Source organism: Mytilus edulis, chromosome 5 (assembly GCF_963676685.1).
Source record: "Mytilus edulis chromosome 5, xbMytEdul2.2, whole genome shotgun sequence".
NCBI lineage: Eukaryota > Metazoa > Mollusca > Bivalvia > Mytilida > Mytilidae > Mytilus > Mytilus edulis.
Window position 1 is genome coordinate 44,864,379 of NC_092348.1, and position 26,062 is coordinate 44,890,440.

Genomic DNA, 26,062 nt, shown 5'->3' on the forward strand with positions numbered 1-26,062 from the left:
GTAAGTAGACAACTTGTTTCAATTTTAATTCTATAAGTAATGTACAGAAAAAAAAATATTTATTTTTAGGTTAATTTTAAACTATAATAGATATATATTTCATGAATTATAAATAACTCAGTAAAAAAAGAACACATCAATTAATTGGGCAATACAAATCAAAAGTTAAAGAAAACATTATGGTATAATAATAAAATGCAGACAATGTACATGTAGTCAAACGTATTTTACCAAGAAAATATCCAGTGATATTACACTAAGTTAAGGTTAAATACTGGTCTGGCTTATGCATAATATTTATCTTCCAAATGACAACGCAAAATTAATGTTGCAATATGGTACTTAGAATAATATAATGTTATACTTTATTTCATTTTATTGTTCAATATTATAAAAAAAATTAAATCATTTATAAATAACAAAACAATACAGGTACCACCAAACAAAGAATAACATAGTTTGTACAAATGGGAGACAGTACAGGTTTTGTGTTACATGTAAGTGAGAATTCTCAGTTGTGTGGAGAATATGAATATTTATGACTAAATACAATCTCGTTGGTAATATGAATATTGATAAAACCACTGATCGTATTTCCAAAGGCTGTCTTCATAATCCAATTTAGTAGTACCCATTAGATAACAATCAATATTTGTTGAGCCATACACTAGGGAACGGCATTCAGAACTGCTCCTCTGTACGCAATGTTGTTGACATTGTTCAAGCGTAATATTTGAATAATCTGCATTTACACCATTAGCAATGAAATGTAAGTAAGTCCGCATAAAGAAGTCCCCATAGGTTGTACAGTCTGCGAATAAAAAGTGAAAGCGTGGTCAAATATATATAGAGATTTCATAATTTAAGTAGAGGACCCTAAAAACTAGAAAGAACCATATCGCAAATTAAATTTCATTTATTTTCAGGATCAAAATTGTGCTTGACAAATGTATCTGAAAAATATCGAAGACAATTAGCGGAAACGCTATATATATATAATAAATTAACAACTGAAAGTATGAACAGGTCAGTGTATGGTACATCCTTTTAACCTTTGATAAAACAAACTATGTACTGATAAAAATAATACGTTTCGGACTCGGATACAATAGTTAAGCCAAAGTAGTTCGGCAATGCGTTTGGCCATTTTTGTAATGCTACTTGTTCATCAATCAGAGGGGTGAAAAGACTGGCTTTATCAAACGGAATTTTACTTTTAGTGCGTATTCTCTTTGAGCAACTTGTGATGTTTAAAACATTTTTAATAGTGAAAATATCAAGTACTTTAAACACTAGCATAGCGTAAGATGGCAATTTCATTTGGTTTTTACAGTACTATATGTACTCCCTTTAACTAAGTACACATATGAGCCAACTTGGTTCTAAGGGTTTTGGTTTTTGTCATATATCTTGCATTGATAAAACTACCGGAAGTAAACGGCTACCGTCAGCATACCCGGGTTGATATGCCTTACTCAAGAGCTCCTCGTAAGAACCGGGTTGATAAAAGAACATAACACTTTATATATGTCGTGTGTCCGGGTCGCTTTTCTGGTCCTTCATCAGGGTCCAATTTTGCTCCGTATTGAGTCCAACTTACGATCGTGTTAATAAACAATTTTACAAAAGTTTAAAGAGGCATGATACTAATTTAGATGAATGGTGAAAAAACGTAATAAAATAAAACTATATCTGCAAACAAACTGGAAGTTAAAAACAAATGTAACATTGTAAATGATTTATATATCAATTGCATACAAGCATTACCAACAATGGGAAAGTTTCTTTATTTCAGTTGGCGTTTTCAATAAAACAATTATGGTGCAACAAATCTATACTTTTTGGTGAAAAGGTTTATATAATTTTTCAGGTTTAATATCAATCTGGTGTGTGTCTACCTGGACAGCTATTATTTCAAATAATTATATGTTTCCATGTACAAGGATTTTTATTTCTAGTTCGGTCTGGTTATATTATTGAACCATAACAGCTAGGATAACAGTTAGATATGGCCTATTCCATTATCGTCCCGATTTCATACCATATCATATCTTCGACTAGTGCCTCGGTCTAATATGGGAGTCAGCGTCTCAGACCGATATGGTTGTTTCACGTCCAGTAGCAAATAGTTCATACATGTTCAGGACGGGAACAAATTAACAATCAATACAACAGGTCGGTCAAGAAATAGAGGCCATCCGAGATGACGATCGGGGAAAATTTACACAAACACTGGCAAATGAGGGACGATTGCTAGGGGCAGAAACTCTTCCCTATAACTGACTGACCATATTTCTATTCCAAATGTAGTCAACCTTGCAGGATATGGGAGTCTCTGGTTGATTAACGGGTCGATGTAGAAAATTCCATGTAGTAATCTGTTTAATCTGTTTATACGTGTAAATTGACATTTTTGATTGCTGTAAAGCATGTAAACAGACATCACTTTTATCGTTGGTTATATTAAGATAAGCTGACTAGTTATTAATACAAAACAAACCTTATACTAATAAGACAAGGAGAAATATTAATGTAATCTTAAGCATGTGGTAATGCTTTTTAAAATAAGAATATCTTTAGTCGCCGTTAGGTAAATTTGACACTGTTTTTGGTCAAAAATTTTAAACTACCAACCGGAATCATCCGAGATGACGTTTTTCAATTAGCGAATCAAAAATCTTCACAAAAAAAAAAAAAATACTGTCCTACCTTTTATTGTGATTGCACTGTATAATCCCGACCTTCACATTGTGTGAATGACGGCGACTATAATTCTTTAAACATTTCTCCAAAAATTTGTAAGCTAGGGATTCAGGTTTGTTTTATCAATTAAGTAAAACTCACATTGATACATGTACATACAATTTTGAATTTGTTACACGAGGAGTAGCTTACCAAACCGGAACACCCAAGTTCACCCTCGGTTTGTGTTGTTCAGTCTAATTTATTAAGTGTTTTGTGAACTTTCGCCTTTTCCACGTTCTTCGCTTTTGTTGCCATGACATTGTCAGTATTATTTTTTTTCAATTTATGAATTTCGAATTTCGCCTCGGTATCTATCTTCTGCCTCATTTATATGTTCACAACTTTATGACCGATATTATTATTGATGGCATTACCGACATTGACATTTATGCGAGTAAAATCTCCACGAAATATACTCACTTGCCAAACATTTATGTTCCGTTGGTGAAAAACTGTATCCTGATACACACATGCACCGTTTTTCTGAACATTCAAATGTTCCAGTATTGTTTATACAGTCTGCTCTGCATTCTGATGAGACTACAGTACAGTCATCGTTTGTAGTACATAAATCACCAATGTAGCCTTCCACTAAAAACAAAAACAAATATAAATATTAGGTTTAGAGCTACACATAGCCATCTATTTGCTAGCAAATGTTTATAATTTGAGAATAGTATACTAGTTTGTTAAAAATATGTGTGCATTATGAGTGTCATGACCATAAAAAGAAAACATATCGTTTTTGGTGTAAACTTAATTGGTGAATATACATTTGTAAAATACATTTTTTTCTAAATAACTCAGATGCAGCAATGAACTAAATCAAACATTGAAAACCTCACCATACACATAAATGTCAGATACCTAAGTGGTACGTACATGTAAATAGATGCATCCTTTCGACAAATAGAAGATAAAAAGACAAGCAATGCTTATATGTAATTTGGTGGAGAGTTGTCTCATTGGCAATCATTATTTCTGTACAAGACATGTTGAAATTGAAAGCCAGAATTATAAACGCCCTAAGAGATTACACAAAATCGAAATGGCTTATACAGAACAATCAAAACCCAAAAGGCAATTCTGCACGAACAGTTATTAAAGACGAAAAGAGGATTATTTATATATCATTTAGCACGTTAAATTTTCTAAGCAATACCTGCAATTTTTCGTAAAACATTCAATAACAAAGAATTTAGATTACAATACGTAATACCTGATTTCCGAACTATATACACACTGCATGCATGCATACAGGAAATTAATACGTCTAAATCAAATCATACCGCTTTAACAATTAGGACAGTACGGTTAAATAAGACATACTTAATTTAACGGAGAATTGGAACCAACTGGTACCGTTTATTGCATAACGATTCATGCTGCGATGTTATGCCTGTCATAAGACAAGCTATGTGAAACAAAGTATGCACAAATACATGGTCTTTTGTGAATCAAGAATAACCACAAAATTACAAGATAATTCAATTTCCAATAAATGATTATATTTTCCCATTCAAACAAAGATAAAACTTAATTAAGTAATGCAGTCACAGTTCATTATTTCGTTGTTGCCTCGCCTCACTGCAAAATAACATGTTAGGTTGATTGCATCATTTGTTTGATTGTGTTTCCTGATCGAGTAAACTTTTTTGATCGAACCACACGAGCTTCGGTAGTGTTATAAAACTTGATTTTTTGTTTTGATACTAAATTCGTATAATTTTTTACATGACGTGTTTCTTTGAAAAGATTGAATTAGAAAAAAATCTAGTTTATAAATACACAATTCCTTTTTAGAAATTAGTTTAAAATTAATTTCATGTCTTTGTAATTGTGAACACTTGGTTTTAAAAGGAATAGCTCCCTGAGATGCCAACTATTGCTCAGTGCGAATCCGAGGAGAACGACTGGTTTTGAATGGATTACTTAAACTTCTTATTCTCCTGATAACCAGCAATTCAATTGTTTTATTACAGCGAACAAGACAGCTTTTTAAGAAATCTACACACAGCACCTATAGCAAAAATAATAAGTATTTCAGCATGATGAACAGGAATGCATTTTTTTTTTCCTTAAAGGACTTGTGCTCTTTGTAAATATTTGATCTACCGCAATCAAAACTAGGTAACCTGATCTAAAATTTCCATGCATTTAATTGCTGATAACTAAAATATATTATACTCTTTCACTAAAGTATTCACAGATGGGAAAAACGACGACAGACATAATCATATCTTACATTTGTAGTGTTAAAATGGGCCATTTATAATATGGATTTTTCTTTTTTTTAATGACAGTGCAAAAGATTTTGCACACTAAAAAATACACATGCATCGACTCTTTTACAGACAATATTTAGAGATATTTGGCGCTGTAACTTCAACGTAAAAGATTTGCCACTGCAAGTCAAGCAACCAACAAACAATTAATCAACGTAAACGAAACATTGATTATCACATTCTGAAAGCATTAAGAAAAATACTTTGATTCATAAACATGTAAATATTCACCAAGTTACATGGCACGAAGGTATTGACATTAAGACGCCGTTCTCAAAGTTAAACTTAAAACTATAAGCCTGGTATCTTTGAAGAGTTTATTTTTACTTATAAAAAATAATGAAATGAGATCACTAGCCACCATAGTTCAAATGAATGGGATGTAAACAATTATAGGCCACCGCACGATTCGGTGAAGCGCGTAATCTGGAAAATACCTTCATCTCAATGAATACGTGTACTTAATTTAAAGTTATGAAATGTGATGTGACCATAACACCGCGGTAAAAACTCGTCAGAGATACCAAGACTACAGTCAGGCACGCCAGCTTAAGCGCGCAAACTACCTACAACCAATTTAGAAAACTTGAATCTGGTAAGGGACATACTAATTGATATCAAAACCGTTTTATGTCCCCTTCTACAGGCGGGACATAAACATAAAATGTTGCCTACTCTATGATATATGGTTTATAGTTGCGTGTGTTGTTTTTTTTTTTTTCATTGTTCGTTCTGCGTTCGTACAACCGCAGAGCAGCGATTCGTCGGGCTTCGTTTCTATATGGTTTGTAAAGTGTATATGCATTGTAAAGACAGCGTCTGTACATGTATGCTTTGATTGTAATTTGTTTAGTGTTAATTTTAAAGCAAAAAAAACTAACTATTTCACAATGGAAATTGTTTATAAAATACATTTTAAAGAATTCAGTTCAACATCTTTAATTTCCCATTAGTATACTTAAATATGTTCAAATACAAGTTCTCTAAACAAAGCTTGCTACGGCATATTATACCTTTTTAAATGTCACATGGGACATGATAGGAAGTGTCAAAAGTTAAATTGCACCATAGAATTAGATAAGTGTAATATTATATCTTTTTTTGCAAAAGAAGACCATACTGTTTAACACAACTATTGGTAATAGATGTCTAGCGAATCAAGATATATTCCTACAATTATAAATTCAAGGAGATCAGGATACATGTATACTAAATTCAGGCAACAATCTAACAACGGAGTGTGATTTTTCAAACAGACAACAATACAATTATAAAAGAAATAAAATGTAAAGATCAATAATGCTATCTTCAACAATAGACAAGTGTCTATAATGAGGGTATGAATGGGGTTTACAGAATAGAGAGTAATGGACAAAAAGTACAGTGTAATGAAAAAAATAAATAGCTTATTAGAGAATAGTGAAAAAAAGGCTTAAATATAAATAACAGAAAATAAATGGTAAAATTTATAAAGAATAGAAGAAAATAGCTTCAAACTAAATATTATTTTTTATTTACATGTCCACATTCATGGATCTACAATCTGTCGATACCTGTATCTTGGCATTGCACAATGTCATGTCTTTCTCTGACTGTTTATGACGTCTTTGCACTAAATCCATTGGATGTTGGATATGTAATGATTGATAATTTAATCTTAGACGCATGATCTTTTTATTAGTTATTATTGGCTTTGAACTAGCTGTCAGTAACTGCGAGTACTCTCAGATCTGTACTTAGTGTCTTTTTGTTGTTGTGATGTTTAAGTACCCGGCCACGTTCACTCTGTGTTTTTGTATGATTTTTCTATTTCTACTTGTATCCATCTGATGAGTTAAGCCTTTTTCAACTGATTCTTATAGTTCGTTCTTATGTTGTACTGTTACAACACTGTCCCAGGTTATAAGGGGAGGGTTGGGATCCCGCTAACATGTTTAACCCCGCCACATTCTGTATGTTTGTTCCTGTCCCAAGTCAGGGGCCTATAATTCAGTGGTTGTCGTTTGTTGCTGTGCTGCATATTTGTTTTTCGTTCATTTTTTTTGTACATAGTTTAGGCTGTTAGTTTTCTCGTTTGAATTGTTTAACATTTGTCATTTCGGGGCCTTTTATAACTGACTGCGGTATGGGCTTTGCTCATTGTTGAACCCGTATGGTGACCTATAGTTGTTAATGTCTGTGTCATTTTGGTCACTTGTGAAGAGTTGTCTCATTGGCAATCACACCACATCTTATTTATAAAAAAAATAAAGAATACAGAAATGAAGAACCCAGCCCCCCCCCCCCCCCTCTTGACCCTCATAAAGCTTTTACCCTATATTTAATAGTTCTAAAACACACAAAGCACACAAATCGTTAATGAAAACAAAAGAACCGTCCTAAATAATATCTAACTTGTTAAAAAAAAACGTTATTTTTTTCAAACGCAACTAAAGATATTTGTTTAGGATTTCAGCGGCATTCGTAGTTGCAGAAGCGATGTTATTTTTGCTGCTAAATCTGAAGTAATCAAAATAACTATTGTCAATTTATTAGTTCAGGAATATTTATATATCACAAAAGACGTGGCATTTGAAATGATTTTGAAAAGTAGACATCTTTGGATCATCCTTATTAAATATTACCGCCTGTTACAGTACTGTAACGTTATTTTTCAAAACATCTTACAAACCAATATAGAAATAAAAAGATGTGGTATTAATGCCAATGAGACAACTCTCTGCCAGAGACTAAATAATGTAGAAGTAGTCCATTGAGGCTACTGGGAACTTCAAAGTGTGTAAATGCCTATTTCATAAATTTATTTAATTAAGCTATAATTCAGCTAAATCGAAAAGATTGATCAAGTCAGTATATGGTATTTTATTCTGTGCAGATTACATGTATATGACAACAATTTGTTGAAAATATAATAAAGAAAATTATTTGCAAAGTAATTGGCAGACATCTTAAAAACAATAATGTTTTCTTTTCATGGCACACGTGGTGTAAGTTTTTAAGGAATGCATATGAGTAGATACTCCAGAATAGTTTTCATGGTTCTTGTGTTACATGTATTACTTTACAAGTAGCCTCCTTAAGATCAATAATTGGTATCTGTATTACTTTGCTAATTAAACGTTCTTTTGATGTACATATCGCAATATACAGCAATAATTATTTTAATATTCCTACATTTCCGGCTGCAGCAAACTTCCGCCGAATTCCTTTGAACGTTTATTTAAGTTATTTCCCCTTTACAGAAACTAATTAGTATGATAGCATTCAAAGTTAGTAATTATATTAACAAATGTTGCCATTATGGTGCAAAATTTCAACATGATAGGAATTCTTTTACGACAATTCTGCATAATTACATAATATTGTGAGACATGTAATTGCTATTAATTATATTTTTCTACTTGGCTAATAACTAACAATGTATAATGTTTATAAGCTGACTTAATTGTCATGGAAGTGAAAAGCCTTTATCATCTTAAGTGTAACAAATTGATTTGAAATTTGACACTATTGGAGATAACAAACTTTAAGAGTACAGACTATTTAATCTAGTTCCATGTTTGCGTTTCTAGAAAATAAAGAAACTCGCTACCCCGGCTGTATCTGTCCAGCTGAAATTTATTATTTTAATTTGTATTCATTAAATTTGGTTCATTTGGGGGTGTAAAAATATGCGACAGCTGTTCGTAGAATGTCCCGTTCTATATGTGCATGTTAAAGAACCCGAGCAAACATTCTTCAGAATGCACTTCAAAGAACAAAGACAGACTTTTTTTTGTACAATGAACTGTTTTAATAATAATCTACCTCAATTTGTTATTCAGGGGCCTGGTTTTCGAAAGTATCGTAAGACATGGCATAAGATATATCTTAGGACAGACCTTACGACCAATTTATGACTATCATATGATTTGTCATAGAATGTAAATTAAATCTGTCTCAAGATAGTCATACCTTAAAATGTAGACTAATTATTAAAATTCAAAGTAGAATTACAAAACCACGACATTCGAAATGAGAATCTATCTTAACATTATTTATTCAAGAAAATTGAATACAATCTTAACCCAAGTTTGATGTTCGGCATCCTTCTTTAATTGTGACTTGTTTAGAGCTAACATTATATCTGTTCCAACATGTAAATGTGGTTTGGATGTTGAGGACATGCACCATTTTTTTCTTGATTGTCCTCTCTATCTATATGAATGTCTATATATTCTATTCATGTATTATCATCTGAATACTTTTACGATTCGGTACATCGAGTACCTGCTTAATGAAAAAGCCCGTACAAATACGTAAATAAAGAACTATCAAAGAAAACATACAAAATCACAAGTACCCAAATGAGTCAAAATTTTACGTCGCAGGAGATTCAGATTTTAATTACAACGTAGAGAAGTATAAATCTTTTTAATATTTTGCCAACTGAGCCACACACTCATGATTTTTATTGTACTAAACATACAATTATACATGACAAGTAGTTAAAGTTTTAGTTAATAATCATAAGACTACCAAAAGTCATTCGCGAGGTGTCCTAAGTTTACCTTGGACACTTTTGAAAACATATCTTACGAGTATTGCATCTCATAAGATCATCATAAGACATGTCTTAGTCATAAGATACTTTCGAAAACCAAGCTGTGACTTTTTACAAGAGTTGGTTTTGTCCTATATACATGATGTATATCAATACATGTTCACGTTGAAATATTATGATTTTTTTTTAAATGGAAACATCTAACATTTAAATAATATAAACTCTGTTACACCTTTACGTAAACTACAAAATGTATACATTTTTCATGTTTGCGCTTCTTTGTTACATATATTTTTTTTATAGTGATTAAGATTAGAATACAATGGTGACTGCTGTACCTATATTTTTGATATTTTGCACCTATTATGTCTGTTTATTTTGTTCACACATCGTTGTCAATGAAATGGAATTTGATGAGACTGTCATACAAGTGAGAGGTTTAGCAAGCTATGAAATCAGGTTTAATTTTACTTTTTATATACGAAATCAAAATAATGAGTTTATTGCAAATTATATTTTCGACTTTGAATGTCCCTTTGGTATTTTTCCTATTTTTGTAGACACTGTATATATAATCATATCTGGTTGCTGTTATTCATAAAGCAGGTAAGAAGTCATTTCTGATGTGGAAAATATTTGTTTGTTAACCAAAATATAAAAGACAAACATAGTAAAGAAAATTTATCATTAGATCATATTCGTTACTTGTCGAAATTAGGGAGGATATTAAGTTCATCTTGGCGAATTTGGTAATAAAACATCATGTGAACGAAATAACCTCTGGAATATTATGACTTAGGTCAAATGCGTTTGGATATTTCAAACGATTTTTGAAATCATTGGTTTTCAACTTTAAAAAATACCTTATTCATATATTAGTTATTCAACTGATCAAAGCAGCAAAGATGTTTCTATTATCGTTAGTTATTATTTAGGGAAGTATATAATTGCATATGAAGTAATTTTTGCTGAAATTAACGTCATCCAGAGAAATTATTAACGATAGACATGGTAGACATTCCATTCGTCCAATTGAAATCTCAGTGTGGTGCCATGTCATTTTCAGAAACAAATCAATTATAAAAGATTATCAACTACAAAAAATGGAAAATTAGAAACTTATACCTTTAAATGTATTTGAAATGAAGATTTACACAAATTATTCAAGGGGGATTCAAAGCAATGACGTTACACGACGAGACAAATGAATACCAATGTCCTCACTTAACTGTTCGATAAGTTTTATACGATTTGAAAGATGACATGTGAATGCACCCAAAGATTTATCGCAACGCATTTGATGTAAAGTATATTTTGCTTGTCAACGAACGATTGTGATACATGTCATAAGGAACATAATAATTGTTTTTTCTTAATTAAAAATAATGGCGGACGTCTTTCACCATGTTCACATGCAAAAGGGTTAGAATTTTAAATACAAAAGGATTAAAAAGCAAAACGTACAGTATTTGATGAGTAAAAGATGTTATATCAACAGATATAAAACGGTAAAACAAACATTCCTCCTTATGAAGATTAGAACTGCATGTCAGTAGAGTCGACATCTTAATTAACAGTCTGCTACTAGTATTCATAAGATTGACAAAATATTTCGGCTACTTTTATCATGCCAATGGATTCCAGTTTATGTATTTTGATTTGTTTCTCTGTACGTTCAACATCATGTACTAACGAACTTCATGCGAAAAGGCCAAAAATAAAATAATTTAATGGTAAAAACATATAGTCTTTTTGCAATTTCAGATCCTCAATGCTCTTCAATTTTATTTTTGTTTGGCTTTATAACTATTTTGATATGAGCGTCACTGATGAGTCTTATGAAGACGTTACTCTCGTCTGGCATACTAAATTATAATCCTGATACTTTTCGTACTATAGTCACTACTTTTGATTGTATATAGTTATAACGAAAATGTATAGTACAAAAAAGAAGAAAAAGAAATCACGTTGAAATTTTATTTGTATGTTTGCATATTATTCACTGTTAATAAAAATTACATTCCATGCACGCTCGGCATGGTAAAATCAGTGCCCGGCACGTTATTATCAGTATGTTGATCTAGTGCTTATTTAAACAGTTGTCACATCATGTCTGATGTTAAAAAATTATTAACAGGGTAAAAAAAGGTAATGCGGTGAAACAATTATCCGTTCATTATTCTAAACAACATAGTTTTACCATGAACACAAATCATATAAGTCAAGAGTTTCATAATTTCAATTGTATTTGAGTAAATAATCCTTCTAGTCACAATTACATGCATAGTGTGGTCAAAAACTCTACATTCCTGTTTAAGTTGAATTGTGAAATGGATATGTACCACGGGGACATAATTGGCAACTTAGTTTAGCCATTTACTATTCTACTTTTAATTTCAGAGTTCGTTAAACTTCTATAGCCATCCGTGGTCTTCTTCCGATTGACAGTAAGACCTCAGTGTTGGTTATCCTTGATGTATAAATACGCACCCAGGTAAGCTCATAATTGGGAAAATATGCGATATATATCATATACATGATAAATACACTTTTCTACATTATGAACTCTAGCCACAGCTCTTTAACTTTTGGTATCAAATGAAAGCTGAAAGACTGGTGATCATTGTAGAAACCTTTTTGACATATAATTTTGAATATAAAATGCACCAAATTTTAAAAAGAGGGTAAATTTTATCTCTATTTTATCTCTGATGTACCTGTTTTGGAATTATCCGAGGTTCCAGGAACCAGTACTTTCTTATATGCCATTAAAGGTGTGTTGATTTATTTCAGAACAAGACACCATAAATATTTATCAAAGGTACCAGGATTATAATTTAGTACGCCAGACGCGCGTTTTGTCTACATAAGACTCATCAGTGACGCTCATATCAAAATATTTATAAAGCCAAACAAGTACAAAGTTGAAGAGCATTAAGGATCCAAAATTCCAAAAAGTTGTACCAAATACGGCTCCTCAATTTTTCGAAAAATTTAAAGTTTTGTAAACAGGAAATTTATGAAAATGACCACATTATTGATATTCATGTCAACACAGAAATGTTGACTACTGGGCTGGTGATTCCCTCGGGGACGAAACGTCCACCAGCATTGGCTTCGACCCAGTGGTGTAAATAGTTATCAAAGGTACCAGGATTATAATTTAGTACGCCAGACGCGCGTTTCGTCTACATAAGACTCATCAGTGTCGCTCATATCAAAATATTTATAAAGCCAAACAAGTACATATTGAAGAGCATTGAGGATCCAAAATTCCAAAAAGTTGTACCAAATACGTCTAAGGTAAATCTATGCCTGGGATAAGAAAATCCTCAGTTTTTCGAAAAATTTAAAGTTTTGTAAACAGAAAATTTATGAAAATGATCACATTATTGATATTCATAAAGTGTTGCTTTGACATGCAATGATTGTCACTTTATTTGAACTGAAAACAAAAGAGGTGTACCTGCTTGAAATGGGGGAATTTAACATAGAAAGCAATGGGACCATGAATTAGTGGTGTACACCCATAAGCGTTATGTTTTTCTCTCGTTCTGAACATGCACGAAACACTTTCCATTTGAAGTAAAACAAATATCAATAAATCACTCTTATTGTAATTAAAATAGAAAGGATCTAAATCCGAATAAAATAAAATTAAAACTTTATAAAACTCAAATAAATTATACCTTTGACGTTTATGACCTGGTTTGTTCCAATTCAATTTTCGTTTTTATACACGTCTTTGAGCGCCCTTATCGTTCTCCGAACAAATAAGCGAACTAATCAAGACGTTCAACCATGTTAAATTAAAAAAGGGACGTTTATAGATGTTACTTCGATTACGGAACTGATTTATTCAACAAAGCCTTATAAAATATGAATGGATACTTGAAAGATGTATTGTATACTTAAGAAAACAATGTCACGTCCCGGTACAAAAGGATTATCGTTAGACAATCGCATATCTTCCTAAGTTAAAATCCTGCTTTTTTTTTTACATTTCTCTATGATATTAAGTGCATATCAATTTGCAAATGTCATAGGAAGTTATTGTTAGAAGTACGAAAGTTAAAATGATGGATATATGATAAAATGAACATGTATAATGTAAGCCGAATGCGACATTGTAAATCAAAGTACTGAAGAACTGAACAAAGCATGACCGTTAGGTTCGGTTCGTAGGTATATTATTTTATTATATATATAAGTTCCTGTGTGGATGATGAATTATAAATGACAAGGAAATCAACATCAGCGTAATAGTTAATATATTGCAGTGATATAATCTTTTTGTTATCAGTATAATCTGGTTTGTTGTCATGGTTGTTATGTATTAAATTAATATTGGAATAACAGTTTTATATAGAGCAGATCTTCTCTCGAACTATTCTTGTGCATACGTTGACACAAATTAATGATTTTTTACTATCACGACAAAAACAATCCATATTATTCATCTATGCTCTTAAAAATATTTTCATGAGTATTCAATGAAGAAATTAAATTTTAACAAGCAATATTGAATGTTATTTTGCAATCGATTGTATTCGCGTTATTATACGAAATACGTTCGGCCATCAGTCAAAAGCGCAAAAACATTTCTGCGACAACTTAACACAGGTATGACCTCTCCAGGTAACATCCGATTTAAAAAGGCCGTACGGTGGCCTATAGTTGATAATGTCTGTATCATTTAGTCTCTTGGGGAAAGTTGTCTTATTGACCATCATACCACATCTATTTTTTTTTATAAGAGATCGGTGTTGATGTAAGAACACGTGGGAAATACATCATGTACTTCGTGTTAATATGCAGAAAGAGAAAATATCTAACAAATGTAGCAGGTTTTATACATGACTGATGGGGTGTTACTATGTAAAAAGGTACATTAGAGTCAACGTTTCCCTATTATGCATTGATCGCAGCATGTGAATAAACATATTTATCTAATGCATTGTCGAAAATACCTGCTTTATAAGCGTGGTAGTTAACACATGTATGTATAGTATTAAGATTTTTCAAAGATATTATCTCGATCTCTTTATAAGCGTGGTAGTTAACACATGTATGTATAGTATTAAGATTTTTCAAAGATATTATCTCGATCTGCAATTACATTGCAGTCATTAAATTACAATCGCGGCAGGCTATTATTAGTTTTTCGATTGTACAACAAATTACAACAAATTACAACAAATTACAAAATTAACTATAAATATAAAACTGTATGAACTGCTAAAAATTGAAAATATGTGGTACGATTGTCAATGTTTAACTTATTAGATCGATACAAAACACACTCACACACACAAATAACAAACAAAGGCTTCAGACACAAGGTACATATTTGAGAGTACTCGTAGTTTCGGAAGGCCAGTTCATAACCAATAACGTACTACTATGTAAAAGTAAAATATTAATAGAAACCATCCAAAGAATTAAGTGGAGGACGTCATAAACTGTGACAAAAAAAATATAAATGTCATCGCAAGTTCTCTTCTAACCGCACGTTACCGCGTTTTAAAACATTGGTATGCCGCTCAATTATTAACTGGGCGGATTTCAAGGCTTCTACTGCATGGAGGCATTATTGTATATGTGTTACACAGTATAAGTTAACCTCGTTTTATTTCAGTCACGATCCAAAAGATTTAGTCGTTTGAAAACTAATTGTGTTACACATCAAGATTTTATATTTAGTATCAAAATTAAAATCGAATTCAATTCGAATATCAAAATTCTCTAGACATTATACGGTTGTTTTATCCGTAGTTTACCATGCTTACTTGAAACAAATAGCTTATTAATGGCCTTATGTTTCCTGTTCATACATGTATAATTACTTTGAACTGTTTTTTTTATATTTATAAATGAAAGAAGGTGCGGGTAAATATCAATAGCAGAGAACTGTGTGACACAAATTAAGAAAAATATAGAACCAACATGGACTAATAGTCTTCTACAGATGAAAAGAATGTTCGCAATGTTTTCAGGTTCTAAATTTGTTCGGGAAACTAGAAGAAAAAGCCTTGTTGGAGACGATGCAGATCAAAACGTATGGTTCAAATTTCATTCCAAGTATTCACCAAGAATTGTTGGTGTTAGAGTGGTAGCAGGAAAATTTTCAATTCAATCAACGTTTCCAAAGAACAAAGTTCCTCATAAAAAGATTGAACAGCGAGTATGTAACTCGTTATGGACATTGATGATGTTGACTTTATATATATAAATGCGAGCTTGAGAGCGCTTACACTAATATTTATTCAATGTAAAATTTCAGCAGTTGAACCACTCAGATGAAACTATATGCTAATCATACAAATTCCATAGAGATTAAGATGAGAAACACGTAATCATAATGTAATGGTCGATTGTAAAAAAAAAATTGTTCCCAAAAATAAGGGTATCGAATGTATTTTAGAATTAAAACGCTCTCCTTAGTAATACATTAAACGCACTTCATAGATTAAAAATTAATATTAAGAAAGCTAACTGTATTTATTTTATGAATTCTATTAAATTCAACCCGTTACGCCTATCATGCAATATGTACTTTTATTAACCAACTAAGCAGTGGCGTAGCCAGGATTGAAATGATGTGGATGCCTTCGCCGAGCAGAATTTTTTTTTTTTTCAGACATTGTTTCTGTAAGCACACGTACTCCCCTAGAATCTAACACTGGTTAGATTTTTGTTTTAATTTCAAAATACCCACCAATTCATATAATTATATTTCAAACAAAATTTTAATGTTTTCTCGAAATTCTAGAACTTGATTGTAATTCATAATTTATTAATTTGATGTAAAAGTTTCCCACCAATCTTATATTTGACATCTCATAAACGGCCCCATCACAGCGGCACTTCTGTATAAAGGAACTGAAGTGATCCCCTTTCCTAGCATTTCTCAAAAAGCGACTCCATCACAGCGGCACTTCGGAATACAGGAACTGTTCAGTGATTCCATTAACGCGTCGCAGGGGACATCATCGAAATTCCTGGTGTCCGTCCATCCGGTCTTGTTTGCACTCTGATGCATGTACATAATATCATTATTGTTTGACGTAAATTTTATATAGAGGTTCTACAAAAGGAAATCACGAATTCACCAACATTCCAACTGACTTCATTTTCAGAAAACGACATCTGTAACAAACATAAACTTTTAGCTACTTCTTTACAAGCAGAACCAAACACAATGAAAGTCCCAACTATGTACTGGCTTCCGAAGCTGCACAAAAAACCTTACAAATATAGATTTATTTCATCTTCCAGCCATTGTTCAACTACTAAATTGTCTGTTTTACTTACTAGTACACTTGGTACAATAAAAAACCTGATAATAAATTGTTCAAATAAGGCCTTTGAAAATAGTGGAATTAATTACTTTTGGAGTGTCAAAAACTCTTTGGAAGTACTTGATAAATTGCATGCATATATTGGTGATTTTGAATCTGTTCAAAGTTTTGATTTTTCTACCCTATATACCAGTTTGCCTCATATTCTTATTAAGAAAAAATTCACATCCCTAATTAACTGGGCATTTAAAAAGTCGGAATGCGAGTACATATGTTCAAACTCTTTTAGATCATTTTTTAGTAGCAATAAACAAAAGAACTATGTCAATTGGACATGCTTTGATACTATTTATGCACTTGAATTTTTACTTGATAACATTTTTGTTCGCTTTGGAGATTCCGTATATCGTCAAGTTATTGGAATTCCAATGGGGACTAACTGTGCACCACTTATTGCGGACCTGTTTTTGTATTGTTATGAGTTACAATTTATGACTAAAATTAGCAAAGACCCATCAAAACAACATTTGATACAAAAATTTAACAATACTTTTAGATATTTGGATGATATATTGGCTCTAAATAATGACGACTTCAGTATGTATACTAAAGAAATTTATCCTGTAGAACTTACTTTAAATAAAGCTAATGATAACAATGACCACTGCCCTTTCCTCGATCTCGATATCTATATCATAAACGGGAAGCTTAATACAAAAATTTATGATAAAAGAGATGATTTTTCATTTCCTATTGTTAATTATCCATTTTTAGATGGTGACGTTCCCTTGTCACCATCTTATGGTGTTTATATATCTCAACTTGTACGATTCGCTCGTGTATGTAACAATGTATTAGATTTTAGCGAGAGAAATTTATGTATTACTGAAAAATTATTACACCAGGGTTTTCGATATCACAAACTGGTCAAAACATTTACTAAATTTTATCACCGGTATAAGGAAATAATTCGTAAATATAACTCAACATGCAGACATCTTATACGTTCAGGTATTTCACATCCAAAATTTTATGGAAATATTCTTTATAAAGCACAAAAATGTCAGTATTCTCCTCAGAAACTAACAAAACCTTTAAATAGACTTATTAAAAGGGGATATAGTTACGATACTGTTGTCAGGTCATTAAAGATTGCATATTTTGGCTTTAACATTGATTCACTGATAGGGTCTTTGCATCGGAACTAAACACATTTATTTCTAAAAAAAACAGTTGTTGGCATGACACGGGTTATGTTCTTCTCATATATTTTATGATAGTATGATACTAAACCCCTAACGGGAGGGATTGTACCTGATATTCATATGATGAAGACATAATCTTTCAATCAGTTTAATTGAGGTCTGGAGCTGGCATGTCAGTTAACTGCTAGTAGTCTGTTGTTATTTATGTATTATTGTCATTTTATTTATTTTCTTTTGTTACATCTTTTGACATCAGACTCGGACTTCTCTTGAACTGAATTTTAATGTGCGTATTGTTATTCTTTTACTTTTCTACATTGGCTAGAGGTATAGGGGGAGGGTTGAGATCTCATAAACATGTTTAACCCCGCCGCAATTTTGCGCCTGTCCCAAGTCAGGAGCCTCTGGCCTTTGTTAGTCTTGTATGATTTTAATTTTTAGTTTCTTGTGTATAATTCGGAGTTTAGTATGACGTCCATTATCACTGTACTATTATGCATATTTTAGGGGCCAGCTGAAGGACACCTACGGGTGCGGGAATTCTCGCTACATTGAAGACCCATTGGTTGCCTTCGGCTGTTGTTTGCTCTATGGTCGGGTGGTTGTCGCTTTGACATATTCACCATTTCCTTTCTCAATTTTACAATTCTTGTCAGATTTTTATATCATCAGCAATGACAATTTCGAAAATAAGTCCTAAGCTTTGACCTTTTTTAATATAAATTATAACGGAAATCCCATTGCATTTTCACTGAAGCTTTTATTTCTCCATTGAAAATAAAAGGAAAAGGAAAAACATTATTTTTTATTAGTTATTGACCTTGTTCCTTGGTTACATAAAATATGTGCAATACAGGGGACATAGGAACTTTGTTCTTTTATTGAAAATATAATTAATATGTGGACCTAGATAGAAACTGGAATTTACTGATAAGCCTAGGAATGATCACACTGTATTATAGATTAGTCTTTCATGTCACAGGAAACGATATCAGGATATGGTGGTTTAGTTGTCAGTTATGTTGTTAGTCAGTTGTAGAAGCCATCGCTCCGCTAGGCTCAATTTCAGATGAAACATGTCCGAGTATCTGTGCATCGTCCTCTGCCCTTGCCGTAGCCGACGACGTAATCTTTTTATGAAAAAAAATCGAGAACACTTTTCTGCGATTTATCCATCTTGTTTTATTACATGAACTAAATTATCCTTAATAAAAGACCACGCATACTTCATCGGAAATAATTGGATGTTATCCTCATATCCTAACCCTTGTTACATACGGATACCTCCGAGTTTAACTGCTGCGAACATATCTTTATTTATATTTTTTTTCCTGTCAAAAAGATGTGGATGCTTGAGCATCTGAGCATACATGCAAGTCTAGGAAATCGGACAGAGGGGTAAAATCAGGCGCAGAAATGATGGATATTTTAGTTGATGACATTATGCGGTATGAAAGTCTAGCCGAAATGGATGAAATGATGGTATTGGACGCCTTGATTCATGGCGACAAAGTTGAAAACACTGATAATGTCGTAGAACTTGTAGAACTAGAGGTCATGCCTATCACGGAAGTTCCAGTTAGCGATGCACAGGGGGTGGTAGCTACGGAAGAGGAAGAAGTCCTGTCACAAGTGTCAAATACAGAAACTAATTCACGCTATAAACCAGTAACTTTGGAGGATACTGACAAATTCCTCATGGACAACAAAAACAAAAATACCACCTACAAAACAAACTCTGACTTGAGGATGTTTTATGACTGGTGTAGATCAAATGGAAATTTAAGATTGGTTGAAGATGTTCCAGCAGAGGAGCTTGATGTGTTGCTATCTCGTTTTTATATAGGTATTTATTGTTTTATTCAAACGTACACATTTGATAAACATGTCATTAAACAGTAAAATGCATGATATTTTTCATCCCCACCGTCGTGGCAGTCAAAAATAATAATCCCTATCTCTTTATTAATTTATAACTTGTTCTCCTCTTGAATATACCTGATATTTGTTTACTGGATTTAACATCCATAATCAACAGGCAAAAAAAATATCGAATAACTAAATGTGTTGAACCTAAATTGTTTGTAACTACATGTACATGTACATCTTTTTTTATGTAAGCATGATTGTACAATAAAAAGATCCATGTGATTTTTTTTTATTTTAGGAGTTCGAAGAAAAGATGGAGAGGAGTATGAGCCTGGGACTCTAACTGGTGTCCAAAATAGTATAGATCGGGATCTAAAAGACAATAAGAGCATGATCGACAATAAGAAAGACAAATTATTTGACCACTCAAGAAAAATATTGGAAACTAAACGTAAGGAGTTAAAAGGCCAGGGTAAAGGCAACAAAAAGAACAGAGCAGAAGCAGTTGAGCCTGAAGACGTGAAATTGTTGTACAATAAACAGATACTTGGAGATGATATGTCTATAATGTCATCCTAAATTTTGTTTTGTTTTAGTTTGGATGTTAGATATATTTTTTGTATGATGAACGTTCCTAATTTTACTCCTAACTGAATCTTAAGTTCCCTCATGGATGGATAAGAATTTGAATTAAATGTGATCTCGCCACATTTAATTTTTATATATAAATGTAGTTGAAACATTGATGAAGTTGGCCTAAAAAAATCAATCATTATCATGTATGGTTCTTTTGCTGTAACATTTATAAAGTAAGAAAAGTACATGGAATAACATTTGTTTTTTACTGATTTATGTGAATTGAATTTCCATTTATAAAAAAAGCTGATATATGATATTTTTTATATTCTGCACACATTTAAAAAATGTCTCTCAAGCTGTTGATTAAATTTTGTTATTATAACATGTTTATTATACACTCCTAACATTTACATATTTGTACTATTTTTCTAGTTTTAGCTAATCCAACATCCTTGTTGAATACTGTCTGGTTTAATAATGGAGTTTTCTTCGCAATCCGTGGACGACAAGAACATTCAACCTTACTACTAGGTGATCTTGAGATAAAAAAAAAAAAGGGAAAAGGTTTAGAATTTGTTGAATTTAATGGTAAGATTTTATATTGATATTTATATTAGGCCAAACAAAAAAGTATGTGTGTTTAATGTTACATGTTGAAAAAAATAGGGTATGTAGGTAAGGATTTTTTTTTACATTGAGTCTATGGGAGCAACATTGTGACTTTAACAGTGCTTAATCAAAAATAGTCAAAAAAAAATAGGGAAAGGGTACAGTAAACACATATTTTTTTTGTCTTATGGTTAAGAAACTATAATCTCTAATTGCCACAAATCCGAAACATACACAAGACAAAAATTACAGAAAAGGATCATTAACTTTATTGCAGTTCCATATCTTGAAAGTTGAGGTTAGATGTTATACCGAAAAATAGATTTCTCACCGTAATTTTTTTGCAATTTTAAAACGGATCCTATAACCGGGCGGTCTATTTGATTATTAGGTTATTGAAGACAAATTGAAACTGATTGCTGGTATATTTATATTTATATTTTTGGTTTTATTAGACATGTTAGGTGTGCATAACTTCAACATTGTTTTCGGGTCATTTTAATCTGCATATTATGATGTGAACAAATGATAAAAGCTATATTGCAACTATCAAAACTTTTTTGCATTGAAATTTATTTTATTTCTGAAAGAACAACAAAAACCCGCACCGGACCAAAGGCTGGAGATACAAGACCTGTGTCCCCAAAAATGTTTGCACAAGAAGATAATGACAATTGCCCTATAAGGTTATTAAAACTGTACTTATCAAAGCGTCCATCAGATTTGAAAAATGACCCAAACTCAAGATTCTATTTACGACCACTGGTCAATGTTAATGTGGATACTGAAGTTTGGTACAGCCATCAACCATTAGGAAAAACAAGTTGGGGGAAATGATGAAAATGATGGCTAATCAGGCTCAATTGTCTGGTAGAAAAGTAAACCACTCAACAAGGAAAACATTTGCCTCTTCGTTACTGCAGTCGGAACGGCCAATTACAGAAGTGGCACAGTTAGGAGGATGGAAAAGTGTTTCTACCCTCACTCATTACAACACTCCTTCTATTAAACAACAAAATATGGCTTCCAACATCATAGCACAAACTGCTATTCCAGATTTGAATGAAGATACAAACAGTATAAATGAACACTCATCAAATATAGAAAATGCTGATGTTACATGTAAAACTGCTGTCAGAGATGAAAACTTTAACATAACTGATGATATTACAGTTGAGAGGTACTGTACACCTTCACAGCTTCACAGTGTTAACTCTAACACGTTAGCAGTAAAAAATCGAAAGGAAACAAACCCATTTAATATTCTTTGTGGTGCATCTGTAACTGGTGGAACTGTAAACATTAAAATTTTTTCCGGAAAAATAAAATTTGAGTCATCACAGGAATAGACATTTTCAAACCAACTTTACTATTGTTAATGTTATATTTAATTTAGTTATGTTTTAAAAATAATATAATTACAAGACTTTTTTTGTATTTTATTTAATTTAGTGACCAGCAACCAACATTAGAGGAATCATATATAGGAATCACTGTTCATCCTGCTTTTCAACACATAACTTCTGTCAATCTAATATCTTAGATATTTGGTATATAAAAAGCTTTATTATGGTGAAGTACAAAGTATTTTTTTTCAAAATTAAACTGTCATTAAAAAAGAAGAGAGTACATCAAGTTGGCAGTAACACATACACTTTTGTTCAGTTGGTTAGTAAATGTATTAAGAAATGGGTGTTTTTATAATGGCCCTGTTATATGTCCGCGGTCAGTAATAATGGCCTCGGAAGTCTGTAATGGCCCTCGGCGTTGCCTCGGGCCATTACAGACTTCCTCGACCAATATTACAGACCTTGGACATATAACAGGGCCATTATAAAAACACCCATTCATTAATACTATAGTATTATACTGTGTATTTGAAATTAACATAAAAACAAATTTGAAGGCCTCTGCATTAACTTTGTACTTTTAAATCGCGTACAAATTCTCTTTTATGTTGTATCTCCCAAATATTCGACACTAGCTTAACATAACAAAGGTAATTAAAATTTGAATCACAAACATGAAAGTGTTCCGTCACAAATCTGCTTATCAGTTATAATCAAAGTTCAGTGAACAAGAAAACATATTTGCTATGGATTTTCTTAACAAAATTTTCCATTCACACATACATTCTAATTGAATCTATTTAATTGAAATAACACACTATAACAAACGTAGGCAACAGTTATCAAAGGTACCAGGATTATAATTCAATACTCCAGACGCGCGTTTCGACTTTACAAGACTCATCAGTGACACTCAGATCGAAATAGGTATAAAGCCAAACAAGTACAAAGTTCAAGAGCATTGAGGAACTGATGTGCCAAATTCCAGGGAATAAGAAAATCCTTAGTTTTTCGAAAATTTCAAAGTTTTGTAACAGAAAATTCATAAAATGACCATATAATTGATATTCATGTCAACACCGAAGTGCTGACTACTGGGCTGGTGATACCCTTGTTGACGAAACGTCCACCAGCAGTGGCATTGACCCAGTGGTGTAAACAGTTATCAAAGGTACCAGGATTATCAAAGGGAGTTTTATCGAGTTCTTTAATCATTCGAAGCAAACTTGGTTTAACGAACGACATGGACAAAAACATGTAAAAAATTTATAATATTCAGCTGAATATTTATTTCTATTTTTTAAGCAAGGCTTCAGGGTGATGACAATTGTAACACGGAAACAAGGCTCTGTCAATTGAGACCAATATGTTCAAATTACAAATTCCTTGATCTTACACTGACACACCGCGTCCTTGGGGGATAACTATAACAGATACTTCACGGAAAACTAAAGACTGATAAACACAACTCTTTTTAACCGGAAATAATAGTATGTGCTCCTGATGAACTCATCATTATCATAATGATTATAGATACCAGAATTAAATTGTTTTAAAAGTCAGCAGTTACCTAACAAAATATTCGTACGTGACTATCATTGTGTGTTGCCTTATATATAACTTAAAATATATAGGAACCACGGATCGAATTGACAATTTAATTTAACATGTAGATTAGACATCAAGTGATCACAAGCATACACTACATTTTTTTATTTTGAGGCTAATTCGGTCAGATTAATTTTCTGTTTGAATTAATAATGAATGAAGATGAAAATGATAATATAAAATAATAAATAATATGTTTTCCGATCACGATTGTGATGAATATCACTACTATTAAATGAATTAAGAAGAAAATGACGATTTACCGATATTAAGTTATTTATTTTCTATAATAACAACAGTAAACATGTCAAGACTAAAGCAGATAGGAACGATCCCCATACCACATGTTCTTCATTGTTGCATTGACTTATTATAGCTGTTTGATCTTTTCTAAGGTTTCTTGTCTTCAATATTTATTTTTTTTAATTATAAGATTAACATGATTAACAAAAGATTTTTTTAAGAAAGGTCAATATTTGCACTGGAATTTTGCGAAATTTACATTCCGTACAAAAAATAATAAAAACATCTGATGACCAAATATGTTGAAATGAGTGACAAAACAAAACATTGGTCGACAAATTCATGAAATTAGAATACTTCAATGTCATGATGACATCATAATTATATCTTGTAAAGAAAATAATTATTATGACTTATTTTTTTTCTAAATTTTATACGTTTTTTCTAAAAAAAAAACAACACTGGTAACATACAAGTACCACGGTGACCTTGATTTAATAATACTGTGTATCTGGTCCATATAAATATATATAAGTGTATACATGTAACATTGTCATTTATTATGATCATAGTGTGTGGCTTTTATTTTAGAAGGAAATATACCTTTCAAATGCATTAAAGCAGACATTCTGGATAATATCATGTAAACTATCATACTTCATAAGTTGTAAATGCAGTTAAAATAAATAGCAGACAAAAAATAGTCCAGTTTATCTTAACATATTCAATATTATAATTATAGGTTTTTGTATATCATATTACAAAGCTTTTTTTTTCAACTAAGGCCTTTGTGGACCTACTCATTTACAGGACTATTGAATTAGATTTACTTTTTTTCTTCTTTTTTTCAAATTTATACTTACAATGTATATGTGCAACGTTAAATATTTAAGCTAACTTGACCTACCTCCGCTAAAATAGTACAATACATTTCCAGTTTCTACAGAAGCAGCCGTTGCATTTCCAAACATTATCGAATGGCCAGTACAGGTTTTAGTACTTTTATTGAAGAAGTAAGTGACACATCTCTGATCATTCATACAATAACTTGAACATCTCAATACATTGGAAACATATGTTTTAGTCCATAATGTTCTCTCTTGTTCCCTTTTATCGTTGTAGGGATTTAGTCTGTGGCTGGTACACTGTCTGAAATCCGAATCGGGTCTATTTAGACATTCATCATCAGTGTATATCAGTGGAATGGAAATGAAAATGATGAAAGTTCTTGGAAAAAACCTCTTACGAAATTGCATTTTGATAACTGCAGTTAGTCACTTCTACGGAATGATAATGAATTAGTTTTGATACAGTTCATCATTTTAACTGTCCACGTTACAACTGAACGGTCCAGTTTAATATCCATTCAAAATTTATCACGTGGGCTATGGAAATGCAGAACAAATCAACCAAATATTGATTAACAGTATATCGGATTAATTTTTAAGCTGCATCTGAACTTAAACAGACTAATTTACCAATTATATATCATTACAGCCAATTACGGATATTTCTCGTCAACGGTTAGAAGATTCTGTTAGTGGGAAAGATCAATGAACCGGAAATAACTTCTGATAAACTTTGTTGGCATTAAATGGCAGCATGGATGACTTCCGTACATAGCGTTTATTCTTTGATTATTTCTAAACGATAATTGGCAAATATAAGAAAGGAACTGATTTATCATCAAAATAATAGAATGTACAAAAAAACTTTTCATTGGCGG

The 26,062-nt window shown here is 31.9% G+C and overlaps 1 protein-coding gene across 1 annotated transcript; it reads right to left on the reverse strand.

The window, feature by feature from the left end:
• On the reverse strand, nucleotides 1-25,755 carry LOC139523763 (uncharacterized). The gene is made up of 3 exons (XM_071318013.1): nucleotides 25,244-25,755; nucleotides 3,166-3,336; nucleotides 1-811 (listed from the first exon to the last, which is right to left on the reverse strand). Exons 1-3 carry the CDS (start codon nucleotides 25,590-25,592, stop codon nucleotides 543-545), a joined length of 789 nt encoding a protein of 262 aa, XP_071174114.1. The 5' UTR covers nucleotides 25,593-25,755; the 3' UTR covers nucleotides 1-542.
• Between the last annotated feature and the right edge of the window lie 307 nt (nucleotides 25,756-26,062).

Coding starts and splice junctions, on each gene's coding strand:
- LOC139523763 (XM_071318013.1), bottom strand. CDS start 25,592: ATGCAATTTCGTAAGAGGTTTTTTCCAAGAACTTTCATCATTTTCATT. Junction 3,337..25,243: donor ATTGTACTATTTTAGCGGAG/GTAGGTCAAGTT, acceptor TTTTGTTTTTAG/TGGAAGGCTACATTGGTGAT. Junction 812..3,165: donor GGAACATAAATGTTTGGCAA/GTGAGTATATTT, acceptor TTTTATTCGCAG/ACTGTACAACCTATGGGGAC.